The 20,591-nt window shown below is 41.0% G+C and overlaps 1 protein-coding gene across 2 annotated transcripts in view; it reads left to right on the top strand.

The window, feature by feature from the left end:
• prdm2a (PR domain containing 2, with ZNF domain a) overlaps positions 1-20,591 on the top strand; it is a 274,473-nt gene that overhangs the window by 124,106 nt on the left and 129,776 nt on the right. For both annotated transcript variants that reach the window (XM_034086888.1, XM_034086889.1), the window contains exon 5: positions 16,550-16,736. In XM_034086888.1, the coding sequence (XP_033942779.1) occupies positions 16,550-16,736 (187 nt within the window). The remainder of the gene's footprint in view (positions 1-16,549; positions 16,737-20,591) is intronic.

Genomic DNA, 20,591 nt, shown 5'->3' on the forward strand with positions numbered 1-20,591 from the left:
TCCTCTCTGCTTCCTCCCTCTCCCTCAGATAATTACACTTTAGCTATGTTTGATTTCCTCGGTCCTCATCGGGATGCTCACACGAGTTCTATCGGGCTGCTCCTGACACCAGTTGTAAAAAGCAGTGAGAAGGGCAATACATCAAGTTTAGTCATCCTCGGACCAATAGTCCAGACTTGTAACTCCTTGTGCCTTTGAGGTCCACCCTTGAGTCCCACTGTTATAAATTAAGTAGATGTATGGGAAAGCACAATAGGACACCTTGTGTACCCAAAAGTAATCTGCAATGGAGGGTTTGATGAGTAAAGGCTTTGGCGTATTCAGCCAGTGGGAAAAGTTTGCACAACTGAGTTATATTATTTTGAAATGTTTTGTCAGAAGATGACTTTTTGCTCTGTAGTTGGCAGGACACACTTCGACCTCTCAGCTGAAAGCTTGACTGTAATCATAAACTTTTTAAAGCTTATTCTAAAATAATTTAGAAGGGCAATTCAATAAGATCCATTGTTAGAAATATCGTATTAGTTATGCATTGGGCTGCAGGGTGGTTTAGTGAGCAAGTTGAGAGGATGAACCTCTGAACTGAAGTGTCCTTAAGTCAGACACAGGAGCCCTTTGATGAGGGGTTAGGCAATACAAAACAAATCAATATAATATCACATCGGATTACTTTCCATGACATGATCCTCAGAGCTGCAGTTTTTTAGATGTCTCCACAGGGCCTCGGCTTTTTTCAAATGTCTGACTCTTGTGACACTGAAGGAGAGACTACTCGAGGCACAACACACACACACACACACACACACACACACACACACACACACACACACACACACACACACACACACACACACACACACACACACACACACACACACAACACACACACACACACACACACACACACACACACACACACACACACACACACACACACACACGTGTGTATATATATATATATATATATATACACACACACGCTGGTTTGATATATATATACACACACACGCTGGTTTGCTGAATGACTGACATCTTAATACTATCCTCACTTTACTTTTTCACTTCTTAAAGGCTCCTTAATAATATTATAATTGACTTCACAGAGGGGCTCTCTGTGCTCACTGAGTTAGAAAATCATATTTGGATACACAGCTAGCAAACTAATCCCAACCATGCAGAATGCTGGACTGGACTGGTAACAGCTGCAAGGCATCTTGAAACTCTTGTGTATCTCCCTATTGGCTAGAAAAAAAGATTAGTCACTGCAAAACAATTTTTTACCATACTTTTTACCATATCTTTGACTTCCTTCATTTGCTTTCCAAGCCCAGCTGTAAAGTGCTGGAGGTGTTGGGTCACAAAGAGATGACCTTTTATCTGACTAAACCTAGACAGAAGAAATGACTTTCAGATTTGAACAGGATACATTATGATTAGCCCGTAGGTGGAGCTGTAAAAACGACACATTCATCTCTTCATCACCGTTTGATCATCGCAGTCCTTCAACTTCAGTTCATGATTCTCTTTGTTTCACAGAATCACTCCAAACTTTTGATTGATAATAAGACACCTATCACCATACGTCACCTTCATCACATCTGTGAGTGTGTGAGTTAGTGGCCTGTCACACTACTACAAGGTTTTTAAGTTTCATAACACATTACTTTCATAATAGGTTTTTTTCATGGCGGAAAGGCATAGAAGGAAAGGCACAGGTGTTGATAATCAAACTAACGATGCCTGAATCCCATTTAGCTGCTTTGATTTCAGAGTCCTATTATCATGCACGCTGGCTTTCTGTCACTCTGACATTTGAATTGTTAATGTCATAACACCTGTGCTTTTCCTACAATGAAATGTCTATTTTCTAGTTTTAGCTTACTAACACTCAAAACCCCACTGGGAAAATCTAAATTGTTTATTCACAATTGAATTGCAGTATTGTACATGCCAACTATTTGTATTATTTTGCCAGGTAGATCAGTCATGTTAAACTATCAGTATAAGGAAGAGTTTGGTTTAACATTTGTACAAAAAACACAAAACATAAAAACCAACCAAATGGTGTGTGACAGCAAGAAACGTTCACTGATGATGGTCCTTGTGTAAATATATAATATATATATATACATATGTTAGATAATGCTCCTTTTACCCATAAACAACTAGGTGTCCACAATCGCACTATTATTAATAAATACCTTAGGACAAGGCACACTATCAGGCAGGAGTTGAAGGAACAGTTGCCACTCTCATACAGCAATGCCTCATACAACCCAGGGGCTGATTTGGCTTGTCCCTTCTTCCTTGGCTCAGAGTGAAATCACAAAACACTCATACAGTAGGTGTCCATATTTCCTTTGTTTCCATAACAGCACTTAGGCTGTCAGTAAGCACTTTTCACTAATTTAATACTGGTACAGGTAATGAGTTCATTTGCAAAGATCTGCATATTTTGAGAAGTACAATGCATGAAAAAGATGATTCCCCATGGTGTTTAGAGGCTTCTCTCCCCACTCCCAGAACTGATTCTGTTTTCTATGTAATCATGATGACAATGGGAGCTACTTCATTCTGCTGCAAATGCATCAAGCGTAAACATCATTAGGTATTGTTATGAATTTCATTCATTTACAAAATGAAGTTTGATATGCTTCACTAAATTAACACATGCCACTGAGCTAAATCCAGATCTAAATAAAAAAAGGGAAATAAACTGGAGCCAACATCATTTAGCGGTTTCAATTATAATATTATTTCTTTTGTATCTTTGCATAATGACTTGAGAATTGAATATACTCAGATTTTCCAGGGATCTTCTGACGATCTTATCACTTGTGTTTCCATTAAACCCCGCCTCCTAGCTGCTGCCTCAAAGCAGAGTTATGTCCGATACAGACTCATGCTAATGAAAAGAGAGGGAGAATAAAGGCTTTTATCGCATTTCACAACTTTTAGGACCTTATTATTTTAAAAAGGCCTTTTAAAATGTTTGTCCTGGGAGATTGATTGACGTAAAAAGAAATATCCACTGATTTACAAAGGTATTTTTTCCAATATAAGTCAATGGACAAAAATATGTTTTGTCCCAATAGAGTGGTTCAGGAACGAGTCTTAAAACCCGGAAGTGAGTGAGCATTTTACCACTTCCGGTACCCTCGTCTCAGACTCAATGGTTTTTTGAACATGTTTTTGGAAAATAGCTTGAAATAAGGTCTGTGGTTGACACACATTTAAGAGACGGATCACATTTTGTTCTACGACATTAAATACATCAGCAGTAACCCCACTGGTGATTTTAGAAGAGTTTAAGTGTCTGAATAGGATTACAGAAGTTGTTGAGGACGTTGTACGTCATTACGCCGAAAACGTAAACACTCCCGCTAAGTTTGTTTGCCCCTGTTCTGCTTGAAAGCAAGTACCTGCCTCCTGCAAACTGTTAAAACAAACGTTTCAACTTGTACAATTTTGAATCTGTATTTTTGAATATGGATCTTTAGTTGGTGTGACGTTGAAGTCGTGCGACCCTACTGTACTCGGCTGTAGTTCATTTATAACATAACGTTAGCATTTTGCAAATTTGTAATTTAGCATCCCTAATGTGTAGATTAAATTCTTAGCAACAAGGAATTTGAATTACGTTTGAACTTTTAATGAGGCTATTGTATATTTGGTTGTCTCTAAACTGCATCTTAAAAAGAGGTTTTCTGTAGTGTAACATTTCTTCTGCTAATTCTGTCACAAATACACTAAAATATTGTATTTTTCACCATCATTGTTGTTGTTGAAGTGTAGAAAAGCTTTTGAAAGGATGCATCAAGCCAGCCAGCATCATCCCTCCTACAGCACCTAAACACAGCTCCTCTCAATCCTCGTCACCGAGAGGACGGCTGCTGAATATTGAGCAGAGAAGACAGGGGCTGCGCCTCAACCTGAAACACACAATTATTATCTCTCTCTTTCACTCTCTCTCAAGACAGGCATACATGCACACACTTACACACACAATTAACGACACTAAGGCCCCGGCCACACGAGGACGAAAACGGTCGTTTGCGTTACTGTTTAGTGTCATATAGACCGTTCGGCCACACGAGGACGACCGAATAACGGCACTAAACGACTGCGGAAACGATAACGGGTCCCAAGGTGGATAGAACGGCATACGCAACGCTCTGGGGGGGTCCAACGGCTCTGTGTGTACGCCCTATACGATCATTTTCTGATAATGATGAGGCAATAGCCCCGCCTCTCCCCACCTCTGCTGCTCACCCCCGCGTCAAAGTAAACGGCACACTGAATTCAGATTATTTATCTTTCTTTCGATATGGACCTAAACGCGAGTGAAGTCTAATCTGACAGGACGGAGACACGCAGCTCTGCTCACCTGCAGCTCCTCCCGCTGCAGCAAAACACACACTTCAAGTCAGATCATCACCCTTAGCTATTTTAATTACCTCTCAAACTCCCTAAACTAGTTATAAATATGTTTATTTTTACTGTCGGCCGGGTCACTCATTACTGGATCAGCTGCTGCATGAGACAGACACTGACGCTGTCCGAAGAGAGGGAGGAAAAAGAGAGGCTCCGTGTATTTTATTATTATATTATATAGAGTCGTTATTCATTTGTTTTAAAGCTCAATAAATAACAAAGAAGACCTTTGACCGGCACTTTTATAATTTTGTCGGAAGATTTAAACTTTAATACACGCTGACTGGCGAAAAACGCTGCCCGGTTCCCTCGGCCCCCACCGCGGAGAATAAACAGAAGGACAACCATGACAACCATGCTTCTTCGCTGCTTTTGTGAAGGAAGTTACAGCGCCACGTACAGGCTCCTGCATATGTACTGCAGCTTCTCCAGCGGTTGGAGCTAAACGGAGCGGTCTCGTGTGGACAGACACTATCCGGATAACTATTGCGTGTGGACGGAAGCTTGTTTGCGATTGCCTTTGCGTTAATCCTATGCGTTTAGCCGTTTTCGTCCTCGTGTGGCCGGGGCCTAAATGAAACTGTACACACCTACACAGGGATTCTAGCTCCCAGAACACTAACGGCATCAGACGAGCAACCACTCCCTTTCAGCAGGAGAAATGGACCATCTGTGAGCTCTTCAGGACACCAGTCAATGACATTGTTTAGGACTCCTTTTAACGACAGTCGTGAACTGCATTTTGAGTCTTTGTTCTGCCATCATTCGGTCTTGTTGTTTTGCAAACATCTGCCTGTGTGTGGATGGAAAAAGATCCACTAATAGAACAAAGCCTCTCCAATTTCTCAGTTACAGTATAATGTTAACTACAGTCATCTCCAATAAATTAACAGAGGAGGAGGTAAAACACACTTGCAATGCAAATGAGACTTTATTTTGATACTGTTCTTAAAAGGTCGAATATTGAGTTCCAAACAAATGCTTTCCTCTGATATCACCTAATTGCTTAATTTGAAGTAATTTTATAAAAAGCCACTGTCTTATCTTTGAGTAGGCAGTTAAGACTTTAATATATTTTTGAACAATGGTTGATTGTATGGTTGGATTCTGCAGACTCGTTTATTTAGGAACATACAGTAATTCCAAAAAATATTTAACATTTATATATTCGCTCATATTTGTTTGTAGTATCGTTTTTTTACAATAAATTCAATTTTTTAAATAATTGTTAAAGCCGCCCTCTAATGCTAAGTTTTAGATGTCATAATTGTGTTTTGTGTCTCTACTGTGACCTGTTTACATGCTTTAATGTTCAAAAAGCACTTTATTTTTCTCATACTGCCTGTGCTGCAGCACCTCTTTTCACCCTCTGTCTGAAACCAGAACCCGGGGTGTTTCTCAATCTCGAGTAAAGCTGCTCCAGACCCACTATTTCAAGCATACTACGCCATCGAGTGCAGCGGAAGTACTGTTCCAATATCCAGCATACTTGGAAATCTACCGAGCCCGGCGTACTTCGTTTGGAGAAATTTCGAGGCTGCACATGTGTAGACTCCGCGGTCTTAAGATCCCCACAATGCTTTGCGCACGGACCAATTTCCCCAAATCTGTGGCGGAAAATGTAAGGCGGGGCCTCTCATATGAAGCACACCTGCACACTTGCTAGCCTGTTCCACTCTTTGTTTTCCGAATGCCAGGAAGTATTCTTGCCTCGCTTCTGAAGCAAGACGCTCAGAAGACATGTGCTACCAAGCAAGCGTACTCGAGATTGAGAAACACCCCCATTCTGCTCTGAATGGTTAGCTGGCTGGCTCTGTTGTGATTGGTCTAGCGTTAAGAGATATCCCCTTCCTTAGCCTGTAATCACTTACAACAAGTTGAAGCGCTGGCCAATAGAAAACGCTAACGTTATGTCGACGAAGTTAACAAAGGACTACAATCGAGGCAAGGGGTGAGTGTGTGGGAAATAATCTTCCTCCGTTTTGGATTTTAGCCTTTGTAGACCATTTACATGCACCAAAACCTATATATCACTATAGAAAAGAGAAAACCCCAAAAAGCATAATATGGCCCCTTTAACATAGTAGCACCGATTTTTATTAATACTTTTTACCTTGTGTATTCAGTTGGAAGATTTTTAATAGTAAAGTTTGTTTTTGAAGGTTAGGTTTGGGCACACAATCCACATCCATCTGTAACACAAACACAACCTTCAGATTCAGTTAGACATGAAAGTATGTTCCTCTTTTTCCTGTAAAACCGTGTAAGATCTTTGTTCCTGGCTTGTCTCACTCAAAAGGAACGCGTATCTTCATTCTCGTCAAAGCACACAAACCTGTTTTTGTCTGAGATTAGCCTTAAACCTTGAAAGTCCATTTAGCTGTTTGGTCTGCCCAACATTTTTTAGTTTGCCATCTCTGTCTGGATCTGCCTCACACTGACAGCGGCCATGTGAGAGCACGAGGATGTGAGCAAGAGCTTAGTGAGAATAGAACAAGAGATTAGATAAATTGGGAGAGTTTCGATGAGCATACAGGATATTCCAATAAAAACACTCCCTCTAACCTGCTCACCCTTGTCGGAAAGAATGAGAAACGTATCTGTGTGTGCCAACAGACTGTGTTTACCAGGCTGCGTCTGTGTATTTCATTTCTTAGCCGGCAGTACAAGCAGTGCTGACGGCAGAGGCATCGATATCCATTCACTGGGAGTCTGTTCGCTGCCTGACATGAGCTGCTCAAGTCGTTGAGGTGATTATACAGTAATAACAGACATTGTTAAGGATAGAAAGATAATGAGGGACAAAGGAAAGCAATGAAGGAAAATCAAACGAATGAAAACTACCAATTTAGTTATTTTTCATCAACAGAGGAGTGAGATATTTTGTGTTCATACACAAACAGCATCTTTACTTTTCTTTGATTAGAAAGAAAAATAAAACAATAACTGAGAAACTATGAAACTGTGCTCTAAATTATTTTTTGAACAGCTGAATAGAACACAATTAGTAGACTTAGGCTAGTTGCCTTTTTATTCCTAAGAAACTTTTAAAGACAAATTGTACACATACTATTTTTCCAAATGTCAAACAACAATGTTTGACAAACAACAATGTTTGACAAACAACAATGTTTGACAACTGCCTTTGTGTGAAGGATTCCTGTCCTACAAAAATGTTTAAATGTTACACTTTTTAAAAATGTTTGAATACATTCTTACATGAGACAACATCTGCACCCTACTTCAGAGAAAAGGAAGTGAAGGGAGTGTTCTTCACTAACACTTTATGTTGCTCGGACTAACAACTGTCTAGATATTCCCCTGGGGTTAGGCAGACAGTTTGTGACTGCACAGAGCCAACTATATCCCATCCCTCAGCTTCTTAGCTATTAAATTCAAATGAACTATCCATGTTCAGATAGTTTGAACAGTATACATGTAGGTACAGGAGTGTTCAGAACAAGCAGATGAGTGCAGTAACCATAGTATCGTTTTTTCCTAAGGGTCGGGGTAATACACTATCCTTTGCTTTAGAAAACAGTTGTCACAAAGCAGGATGGGATCATCAGTCATCTGGGTTGTATGTGGATTCAGGCTCATTGTCTCACTGAGTTATTCTTCTAATTTAATTTGATCCCTAATCTATTATTTCCTTTCACTGTATATCCCTTTAAAAAAAAAAACAAATAATAAGTATTCAAAGATATTTTTGTGCCAGAGAGTGACTTTATTTGGGATAAAGAGTGAAAGCTAGTGACAGAGGGGAGGACATTGCCTCTAATGTTCGCCCGGCTCAGGATTCAAACCGGCTTACTAGGCAGCGTTCACCGCACATGGGCCACCAGCTCTAACCACTGAGCTACCCGGTGGCCCTGAATACTAATCTTTAACATCTTATACTTTACAAATAGTCTATTTTACTATTCAGCCAGGCTTAGATGTGTTCGTTGATGATATTGAGAAGCTGCTGGATAAGGGAGGACCATGTTATGTTGCCAATTTATATCAATGCATGGAAGTAGGTCTGAAGACATCTTGTTTTTCTTATGGCACAAAACTCACCTGCTTTATCATATCAGACTTTAATCAATGAATACATTCAATCAATCATACATAGCTGTAAAATGCATCTCAAATCTAGCCATTGATCTTGAGAAGGTGTGCCTTGTTTTCATCCTGAATAATAAAAACGTATTTGCAAATGTTCTTTAGAAATACTGGGTTGTTTGGTTATAATACTGACTCATGCGAGAAGGAACAGAATAGTTTCTGATCCTGTCACGTAGGATATGTTTCCCAAATGTGAAATCTCCATTTGTGGAAGGAGCCTGAGGGCATGTTCAGTTTCATTCCTTTGGTGGCTGTCTGCAGCCTCTACCCCAAGTGACAAGATGTAAGAAGTTCTGCACAACAGTGGGCATAATTGACACAGACCTGGTGTATGTTAGGAAACATTGCTTTACTCTCAGTATCTCTCTTTTACTCAATACCCCCCTCTAGTTTTGCCCTGCCACCTGAGTGTTTGTTATTTGTGTGTTCAGAATCTGCAGTGAAACGTTTTTTGCTTTGCCCCATTCTCCCCTAATATAAGATAATCTTTATACGAGATCAAGATAACGTTTAGCTACAAAAAACATTTTCTCACTCCTCGGGGACGTTACATCTTTTCCTTTTAACAGGACAAAAAAAACAAGCAAACCCAAGAGCATGGCCTGCATCACAGCACCTTTTCCACCTCATTGGCTGGCCTTTCCAGATGCTATCAATGAGCAGGTGATTTTGGTGCAGCCCATAAGTTCTGCATTGCAGAGGTATAGTCTGAATCACTAAACTCAGATTGTGCTCTAGCTATCTTTACATTGCATTTCTATTATCTGCACAGCAGCAACCCTGACTGCTGTGAGCACAAAAACTAGATTATTCTTGCTAGTGCTGAAAAAAACGATTTTGCTTTGTCTCATCATTGGATTGATTAAATACATATATCGTCTTTAATATCAGGCCTATGAAGTTTGTCATTGCACACACACACACACACACACACACACACACACACACACACACACACACACACACACACACACACACACACACACACACACACACACACACACACACACACACACACACACACACACACACACACACACACACACACACACACACACACACACACACACACACACACACACACACACACACACACACACACACACACACACACACACACACACACACACACACACACACACAAGTATTAATGTGTGTTTTTACATGATTACACAATTCAGTGATTCATTATTGAACTGGCGAAAATAAACTATACAACATACAGTTGTATAGTATAGGCAGTTGTCCATGGCTGTCTGAATATTTTAGCATTTTCATGAGACAGCACAGGACCGGAATAACTTATTGTAAAAAATGAAATGTCATATATAATACAACTGTTCTGTAAATAACTTTACTTTGAATCATGTCAGTCTCGTTTCGGAATTATACTAGCAAGCATCATTTTTAGTAAGTTAACAGTTAACCATTTTTCTTTTGCAAGACGGATACAATTGATGATAATTGTAAGTGCTAGTTTATTACAAACTGCTTCTGGTGGAGAATACAGAGATTAAACTACCACCTGAAAACATGAAAAGAGCAAATATGTTGTAACAGTGAAAGATATTTTACTTTCTCTGTGGTTCTTTTACCACCACAGCTGGATTCTGTTTTGTGTTGTTGCTAGGCAACATATATTGTTACAGTGAATACTTGTGAGTCTTTACTGTTATTGCTTAGTAACACAATTACGCCCCAGTAAGTAAAAACTGAAATCAGCGAGGCTTGAAAACCACGGAGCTCAAACTTTTTTTGCATGACTTACTTTGAATCCGGTGACTTGGCTGCAAAAGGCCGGTGACAATGAAGAACGGTCGCACAGCACCGAGCCCACTCCCCACTGTCTCTTTTCATATGCTAATCCAAAGCCACAGCACGCCCACCAATTACTGATCCTCAGTCAGCCAGTGGGTCCCGATTCCCTCCACTGACCAGCAGACATATTGAAAACCCCCTGGGAGAGACATCATTTATGTGATGTACACAAAGACATTAATCAAGTTTACTTCTCATGTTCACTTAACTCACAATTAACCAGTAGCTACTCCTAGATTTATGAGATAAAAATGGTCATCTGAAAAAACTCAAACATTTCTTTGAGGATGTGATTCATTGTCCAGCTGCTGCTCCATATGGCGTTCTGGGTAAAAGCCAATTATAATAATCAAGGGCAACAGTGGTGTCTGCATGGCTCTATTCTGTTTTTAATCCGGTTTCAGTTGGTATGGAGATTGGGAAAGATAAGTACACAAGTTCTCCATGCTAAGAACTAGTTTAAGGAACTGAAATCGGATTCAGTCCTGCTCCCCACCACAGCCTGGCTCCCAAAAGCTTCTCTTCCCAAAACTGTCAATTAACCTAAACAAGCCAAATGTAACCTAGGAAAAGTTTAAACCACATAATGGATCAAGACAAACTGAATGTAGGTCTGATTTCACATGTTGGTGCACACAGTTTTTGTCTGCATAATAAGTCAAATATTTTGGGTAAATGGGAGTTTTTGGAGGGAAAATTGTCAAATGTTTCTCCAGTTTTTATAAACACTCTAAATGATTACTGATGTATTTTCAGCAATACCCTTCACCAAAAAGAAAACATATCAGCCTACATCAGTCTCATATTTGACCTGCCTTCATCTGTCAAGTGAAAAGATTTCTTCCCGATTATAGACACTGAGAGTGTCGCAGCAGCCAACAGACTGGAACCGCTGCCTGGCCTCACGCTGCTTCCTGTTTCTCCACCATAGTAAGCGCTCCAGTGACGTCACTTTGAATAGTTTGTGAAGTTAACAGCCTGCCATGCTGTTGCCCCTAGATTCCTCTGTGTACAATTACACCAGTGTTAATTTCATCAACGAAAACTATGACGAAAAATGTTCGTCAACGACCTTTTTTTACATGACTAAGAGGAGACGATGCTAAAAATAGATTTTTGATAAGAAAAATTACTATATTTTGTTTTCGTTGACAAGACGAGATGGGACTAAGGTGTTAATGGTGGACTATCGGACATTCAAAATGCAGGATATTTTCCCCCAATTGTCCGTCTTGTTTGTCAAAAATGCATCCCTGTCATTGGTTGAATTAGTTGGGATTCTGAATCTGCTCACGTCACTCATATTACACAAGTAAAGGGTTAAGAGAGTGAAATGTTGCTTTATGAATTTTCAAAATTAACATAGAATTACACAGCTTAAAACATGTCACCCTACAGTAGGTAATATGTATGCCAACATATAGTATAAGCAGGTTTACTGACAGGATACACACTCCTGAGAAAAGACAAACAGTGTAAGGGGTGCTGGTGAAGATATATACACAGATAAAAACAAATCCACTTACTTCAGATACCACTGCATCTTTATTACCCAGATGGGTCCAATAGACTTTTATGACACGACAAGAGATGAATTCCATTAATGAACATCAAGTGACTTTGGGATTTTGTGTGTGTGCATGTGTGTGTGTGTGTGTGTGTGTGTGTGTGTGTGTGTGTGTGTGTGTGTGTGTGTGTGTGTGTGTGTGTGTGTGTGTGTGTGTGTGTGTGTGTGTGTGTGTCCGCCCTCCCTCCCCTCCCCTCCCCTCCCCTCCCATGTGACTAATGTATCATATGCAGCAGCAGGGTCGTCTATAAATAACAACATGATGTTCATTTACTGAGCGGGAGGGGTGACTTGTGTCTGGGCAGATTGATGAACGGGTGGAGTGCATGTGTGTGTTGTTCCCCATTCTCTCGCTCGCAGTCTGTCGCGTTCGGTCAGTTAGGTTGTATGTGAGACAACAGAGTAGACTTTAATATTGAGCCCACACGCACACAGAGTGCCTGAGGCAACCGCAACGATCTTTCTGGAAGTACACAAACCTTTCTCGCCAATTTGTGCATTGTGATGGCCAATATGTGCGAACCACATGCAGTATGGGTAAGGGTGAAACTTCACAAAAAGCTGGGAAATAATAACAACAACAACAACAACAGCAGCAGAGTGAGTGGGCATGCTCTTGACAGCCCAATGTCAGATTACAGCAGAGAAATGCAGGATTGAGTAACTATCCACAGTAGTTCATTATAAGTGCTTATTCCTTTACAACAGTTAAGAGTCTGTAAGTACTGTAGAGTGAATTCTGAGAACACTGAACATACTTTTTCTTTTAGCTTTCATTGATATATCATTATTGTGCCTCCATCTTTTCCAGTACATGTCTTGGGTTTAGGTGCCCTGCCTTGTGTAAATGCCTAATTTCCATAGCGTGGTTCGACCCTTTTCTCTATTTCTTTTTCCACTGCAGATAGTATCCCTTCAGTGTAGGCGGGATTAGCTAAACCGCATCAAACTGCCCTGACATCATCTTCTCTGCTTCTCTTCCCTGGATGCTTTCATTGGCACTCAAACAGAGGAACATCTCCACTTTGTCAATTGTAGGCCATCTTGAGGTTCTGGGTGCTCTCATCTTTAAAACAAATCTAGGTCTAGTCAAAAGACAGTTCCATCTTATTACAAAACGTGTTCATATTGAGAGGAGCTTGGCCTTTTACAAATGGCAGGTTTGTGCAGGATGTTCAATGTCGTGCCAATGACTTCTGACCATTATTGGTCTGCAGTGTTTCAACTCCACATAATAGTGACAACTCCGCACATTTAGAAACTCAACTGAGGTGTTACCAACAAAAGTACCAAGTTACTATGAACAACTTTTGCTGATGGAAAACCGAAAAAACAAACAGTTTCAAACAAGCCATGTTAAGGAAATGTGTTAACCACACAATTCATCTCAAACACAATACACACAAAAAGTAATAAATACAAAATATATAAAAATACAGAAACTTAAAATAATCAATATTGTTGTGAGTACATAGTGTGTAGATGTAGGATGATGGGGAACATGCAATCATACGGTTCAAATATAAATGTATGTTAAATCACATGAACAAAATGTGATATTGACTAGCATGTTATTTCTGTCAGCTCTCCAGCGTCAGTATTCAGCTGCTTCTGATTCATCAATAAGGAGTTTCTGTCCTATTAGTGTCCGTCCCTTTCTTATCTGATTGCTGGTTATTACTTGACATTTTGATTGTCATTGTCCTGCAATGCTTCAACTAGAATAAAAGCAAAAGCAGTTTTCCCACCCTGACTCCCACAGGTACAGTACTTTGAACAATACCCCTCTGTGCTGCGGCAGAGAGGAGAGAGACACTTTAATGTTTCCTTCTCTGAGAGCGAAGAGCCTTATCTGAAAACAGGTGGCAGTCACTGGCCCTTTCTCATTTCTCTAACTCCCCTCCTCGACTCCTATCCTCGAGACTTCGTCCCGCCCACAGGAGATGCGAGCGGAGGACTGAGGAGGGGAGCCGAGGAGAGAGGAGGGGAAGCAGCAGGCGGTTAGAGAAATGAGAACTCCTCTCCTCTGAGCGGTCATTTTAAAGAGACGTCCATTAATGATGACAGAAGGCACAGCAGCCCTCTGTCTGATGGACAGATGTGTTCATGACGACTTATATATTTACTTTTAATTCCTTCACAGTGCGGTATAATGAGGCAATAACAGGCTACAGATGTGGACACACACACACACGCACGCACACACACACACACACACACACACACACACACACACACACACACACACACACACACACACACACACACACACACACACACACACACACACACACACACACACACACACACACACACACACACACACACACACACACACACACACACACACACACACACACACACACACACACACACACACACATTTATATAAATATATATACCATTTCAGAATCAAACAGAGCACTCTCATAATAACGTAACACTATCAGAGACTGGATATATATCCCCCCCCCCCTCTCTTGTCGCTACAATGAGGGAAATAAATGACAGGCCAAAAGTTGTATTTACAAGTATTAAAAGTAAGCAGAGGACACCAAACCAACTGAGACCTGTCTGTCCGCTGCATCTACGCACTGTACAACACACACACCTACACACTGTACAACCATGTGTACAACACACACACCTACACACTGTACCACACACACCTACAGCTCCTAAAGCATATAATCAGGCTACAGCTGTTGTGTATTTTATTGTGAAGCACTAAATGGTTTTAGAAAAATATCGACTCTTTGTTTGTATATATCTACTAAACTAAAGCAAATAAAGAGAGTAATGTAGGCCTGTTATACTGAGTGATATATTTTACACACTGCTCTGCTTTCTGCAGGACCTCACAGCTGTTCTCACTGTAAACATCGCGTCGCGATGAAAGCAGTTAATAACATAATATCCAGGGGATGCATGCAGAGCTGTCATTGGCTGAGATAAGTCCAGCCGTGCGTCACGACTCTTTGAAACATCTCTGTTCCCGGAAATGCATCCACGAAGGAGCCGTGGAGGACCCATCAGTGTATCCTCGGTTATAGCTCCTCCAGAGAGCCTCCTCGACGCTCGATCCTCGGAGTGCATTTAGAGAAATGAGATGTCCTTCAACATGGCGCGCTGAAATTCATTTCCGGGTCACTACCGGAGGACCGAGGAGTCGAGGAAGGGGATTTGATGAAATGAGAAAGGGCCACTGTGTGCTGTTGCCTCAGTCGCCTTTCAGTCTTCTTTAAAAAAGGAAAATAGGGATAAAAGCACAGCAGAACTAAGGAGTGGTTATATACAGTATAATAAAGACAGAAGGAGACTTTGAGGTGTGTTAGTCCTCTGTGAGTTTATGAAAATGTTGTGATTAACGTGCCTGAATGGGGAAGTTCGCTTAGGACAAAGGAGTGAGCAACGTTCTCCACATTCCCAGTTTTAATGGGAAAAGGCACATGCAAAATGTCAAGGTAAAAATATAAATAATAAATCTACATTCATAGCATTCTTTTGGTTTTATTATTATTATACTCAGGGCTGCAAATAACTACTTTCATTACCTATTAATCTTGATTGAATGTTTGAACATTGCTCAGTTTATAACCAAAGCACAACAATATTTATTTCCAATAAAAAAACTCACAAGTGAATCCTCACATTTGTTAGGCAGGAATTATCATTTCGTTTTTGGTTTGTTAAACTTTTTGTTGACTGAGTGACTTAAACAAACCATTCCCTCAAACGTTATTACGGTGTCAAAAGAGCTCAATTTATAGTTTTTATGTAATTTTCAAAGCGGACCTTTTTAAAAACTGTGATAATTGCAGTGATCCTGTAATGAAAGCATTATTTTCATAACTATTTTTATTTTTTTCCCGCAACTGCCTCTTTGTCAAACTAATGATTTCCTTCCCATTGTCCATGAGTGCAGGGAGGGAGGTGCATGCGGTATAAACAGACTGAAAAGAGGAAAGGCTGAAGTGTTCTCTGAAGTCCGTTTTATAGCTCAGTGCAATGTGTTGTGTTCAGTCAAACACACAATCCCTGCACTTTGCAGCAGTATCTCCTAAAGACAGCTGTGCTGAGGACCTCTGACTCCCATGTGCTTATATGGGCTAGCTCACTCCTCCCCCCCCTGCATTTCTCTGCAAATGGTACAGTCCATTTAAAAAGGCGCTTGTCGTCTCTCAATGCTCTGTGTCCTTTCACCAGTCAGCTGCAGGGAGCACATTTCACTGGGGCAGTGCTGGCTCTCTATAACACACACACACATACACACACACACACACACACACATACACATGCACTCTCATGCTGTTACGGTACTCTCAGACACACACACTAACCGGCATGCTTGCACACTGACACACTCACACTACACATACATTATCTCTAGAGCGCAAACTTCTTCCAGCAGTTACACATTTCCCCTGAGCTGGATGCCTCTCTTTAAGGGAATGGACAAACTGCTCTAAAGGATTTAACTTGGCTTTCTTATAAAGAAAGGGGAGAAAGAACAGACAGAAAAGGAGAAGGAGGAAGGATTTATTTGGGGACACGTTCCTTCACTGGAAATGTACAACTTGTCAGTATGACACCTTGTCCGGATTCCCCTCTCCTCTTCAGGCAAAAATCCTGAAAATGATGGATGACAACAAGCAGCTGGCTCAGCGCATCGATGGGGCCATTCAGTCCGCCAGCCAGGAGGTGACCAACCTGCGGTCCGAGCTGAGCGCCACCAGCCGCAGACTGGCCGAGCTGGGGGCCACCGACTCGGGCAGCATGCTGGAGACCCTGCAGCACAACCACAACGGTAGGACAGCCCCTCGGAGAGTGGAGTGAGACTGTGCTGAGAAGCTGCGAACATGTGGGGAAGGATGAGTGCACTCTGATGCAGCGCTGTATGATCCCGCTGTGTGTGTTCCTGCATGTCATGGAGTTGAAAAAGCCTCTGCTCACGCCTCTTTCTGTGTAAAGTTAGCAAGTGAGTTGAACAAAAGAGGTGAGGGGTTCCTGCTGGCTTGTGTCCACTCTGAGTTCTCCCACAAATCCCCTCTCATGTTGAATAATTAACCTTGTGCACCTTTCAGAGAGGGGGAGTGCTGCACTTTAGTGAGGGCAGAGTGGGTAAAGTTACAACCTCTTTTCACTGTCGGGCACTCGCATTCGGTTCTCCCTTAACTGGGCAATGGATCTGTGTCTCTCGAGTAGGAAGGGAAAAGGGGGCTGGTTTTAGGGTTGCCGTGGGTTACTGTTACCGAGAGCTGGCTGCCCAGTTTGTAGAATGCTGTCCTGTGTGTGTGTGTGTGTGTGTGTGTGTGTGTGTGTGTGTGTGTGTGTGTGTGTGTGTGTGTGTGTGTGTGTGTGTGTGTGTGTGTGTGTGTGTGTGTGTGTGTGTGTGTGTGTGTGTGTGTGTGTGTGTGTGTGTGTGTGTGTGTGTGTGTGTGTGTGTGTGTGTGTGTGTGTGTGTGTGTGTGTGTGTGTGTGTGTGTGTGTGTGTGTGTGTGTGTGTGTGTGCGTGTGTTGCAGCTGCTCTGTTTGTCCTTTTCTAACTTTTTTGTCCTCCACTGAGTTTTGACATATACAAAGGTAACAGATGTGAGTTTTTGTGTACATGCATAAGCACGGGTGGCATCATTAGCATGTGTGGGTATGTGTGCCCATGCTGTCATGTCCTTTCAGCTTCTGGCACACACATACTCACACACTCTTGCTGTTTCCATAGCAGTCAGCTGGTACGCTGAGCCGGCTGATAGGATACGTTTCTTCTTGGCCTTGGGAGCACTCTTCTTTGAAACCACATATCTTTGGGATACTTCTGAGTTATTTGGTCCCCAGTTGACCTCTGTAGTGTTTTTTTAAAAGAGGGAAATACACAGCTGGTCAGGAACAGTTTGGTCATGTGTCAGCATTGTTTTCAATGGACTGCCGCTGTTGCTTTGTTTTTCAGCTTTTTCTTTCAGCTTGTGTGTGTGTGTGCCTTGCGGTATCCCTTTAACCCTGATGCACGCTCACACTCCTGCTGTTTCCATAGCCGTGTGTGTGCCAGTGCGAGTGACGACAAGCATTCCTCTGGGAGGGTTTGAGCACTGATGTCATTGTGCTTGTTGCTGCTTCACTGCTTAGCTGAAATGATGCCTGAGGTGTGCATGTTCAGTGGTGGAATCACGTTCATCTGTCGAGAAGATTCATAACACATATTTATTCATATTCTCAAAATGTTTCTGAAATTATACACATTAAGAACATGGCATCTACGGTTTCTGTACATTCCCCACAGAAATTGATTTTCTCAGACATAATTGTCCAGAAATATGGTGCTAAGTGGTACTGAGTGTCCATTTTCTCAACATCAATGACAAATGCCTACATCCTTTTGATAATAAAGACTATGGTTTCTGATTCCTGGCTTGGTTTGGTCTGTATATCTTTCCTCTGTCATTGTCAATAAGCCTTTTTTTTTCTCTTCACACCCATCTCTCACTGTCTGTGTCAAGACAGCCCTTTCTCTCTTCCAAGCTGTTCTTTACAAGCCCAGGGTGTATAATAGAAACGGCTGGGCATAGGGGGGATTAGGCAATTTATCACCAGTGTCTGTGTTGGGAAGGGAGGTGTGTGCTAAGGGTTGCTGGTTCATTGCACAGCCGACAGTGGGAGTCCTGGGGGAGATTTGCTGGGGGTGCTACCTGGCACATCACTACCAACAGAAGTAACCTTGCTAGCTGGCTAGCTTACCTTAATTGCATTTGCTCTGCCTGGGGGTTTTCATCTGCATGTTCTTTTCATCCCAGCAAGTACAAATGTTAGGATAAATCTTTGTAGGGATGTCCCAATACCAGAGATTAGGCCATACCAATTCCAAAGAGTATTACACAACAACAACATAAGTGTAAATCCAGTGTACTTGAATATAAACTCCTTTATAACAGTTTGCATGCTTAGTAAAACAGGTCATACTTCCCTCTGTATTTCTTATTTTATATTGCTTTGAAAACATCTCCTTCTCAGAAATGTATCTAATGAAGGTTCCCGCCAAAAATGTTAACATTATATTTAACCTTCACTTAATAATGTTTTTAATAAATAGCAATTGAAAGCATTATAATCTATCACAAAGGTACCTTGTTTTTGCCATTAATGCTAGCTGTTAGCTCCTTTATTAAGCCAAGCAGGACAGTGCTGCCCACTGCTGCTCAAAGCTAACAGCTAACAACTGAAGTTAACACGCTCTTCCCCTGTTGATTTCAACACAGATTTGTTGTTCACAATTTAGTATTATTGGGGAAAATAGGTTCCAATGACTCCATACATTTTTTTTTTGCTATGTCTTAATGTTGACGACTGGGAGGACCTTGGTCTCGAGCCAGAATAAACATAATCTTTTTAGTAAAGTATTGTTTTTGTACCATCCCTTAATGCAAGTACTTTATATATTGTCTTTCTGTGGTGATATAATATATATGGAGTCTTATGCTTACATGTCTTTTCTCAACAATATATAAGAATACCCGGCCTCCACAACGCTCTCTTAAAAATCGTACTCCTTATCTCTCCTCTGAGCTCACGAGAATACTCATGTGGTAGTCCATGAGCTTCCCTCTAGACATTAAGTGGACTACATTTAGATTTGGCGCTGCTTGTTTGTTGAGAAACTTTAAAACTGGCTCTAAACTTCTTCCTTTGGCCCCAATTCATGCCGTTCTCATTTTCTCTTTGAGAATGAGAGAGGATGTGACGTCCTGCTCCTCTCTGGAAATCAGACCATTGAGTGAGAAGTCCATTCTAGTGCTCATTTCATTGTCTTTCATATACATTTTATGAATCTTTCTGTAAATAGTCGCAGTTGAGAAGAAGGTTTTTTTAATCAAAACGTAAAAATAAAATACAACAGAAGAGGCTAATGAAACTACTGCGGCTGAATGGGAATAATCCTTAAGAGTGTTCTTGCTCTCCAACCTACAGTACATGTTGTAAATCACATAAAAGCATGTTTTGTGTTGTGCCTTTTAATTTTACAGTAAGAGGAAACTGGTTGACAGAGAGACGAGGATGTAACATAGGGATCTTGTTGCGATCAAACCAGGGACACTGTGGTTATATATTTTCTTTATATGCAAGTTGATAGATAAAGCTTTGAATATTTTTTACTGCAGCTGATTGTACTCTCACCACTTCTCTTGAGTTATGACCATTTTTATTTAGCAATGAATGGTTATGAGAGAAGGTCAGTTGTGTTGCATTTATTGACCCATCCATTCTGATACTTTCAAGTATTTAAGTCAAGCTTGGTTGGTCAAGCATTCACAAGATTATTGACTGCGATGCTGCCTTAACCCAAAGGGCATGCAACTCTATCTGAACCTCATCAAAAGATTTTACACGATGTCTGGTAAATCATTTGAGTTATAATCCCTGTAATAATTAAAAATACAAAAAGATATTTACCTTCAAGGATCCAGAAGATTAAGAATGATTTGGGCCTATTATATCATTTAGCATAGAGGATTTGCTGTCTCTGTACATCATTAATGAGCAGACAAGCGCTGCATGTTTAAATGCTCCTGAGACTACAGTTTGATGGTGTTCTCTAATTCTGTTCACGGAAAGCCTCCTTGGTTATTGCCATTAGATATTAACGATTAAGAATATTGTGAGTCTATTTGGTTAA

The sequence above is a fragment of the Pseudochaenichthys georgianus genome, chromosome 7 (assembly GCF_902827115.2).
Source record: "Pseudochaenichthys georgianus chromosome 7, fPseGeo1.2, whole genome shotgun sequence".
Lineage (NCBI taxonomy): Eukaryota > Metazoa > Chordata > Actinopteri > Perciformes > Channichthyidae > Pseudochaenichthys > Pseudochaenichthys georgianus.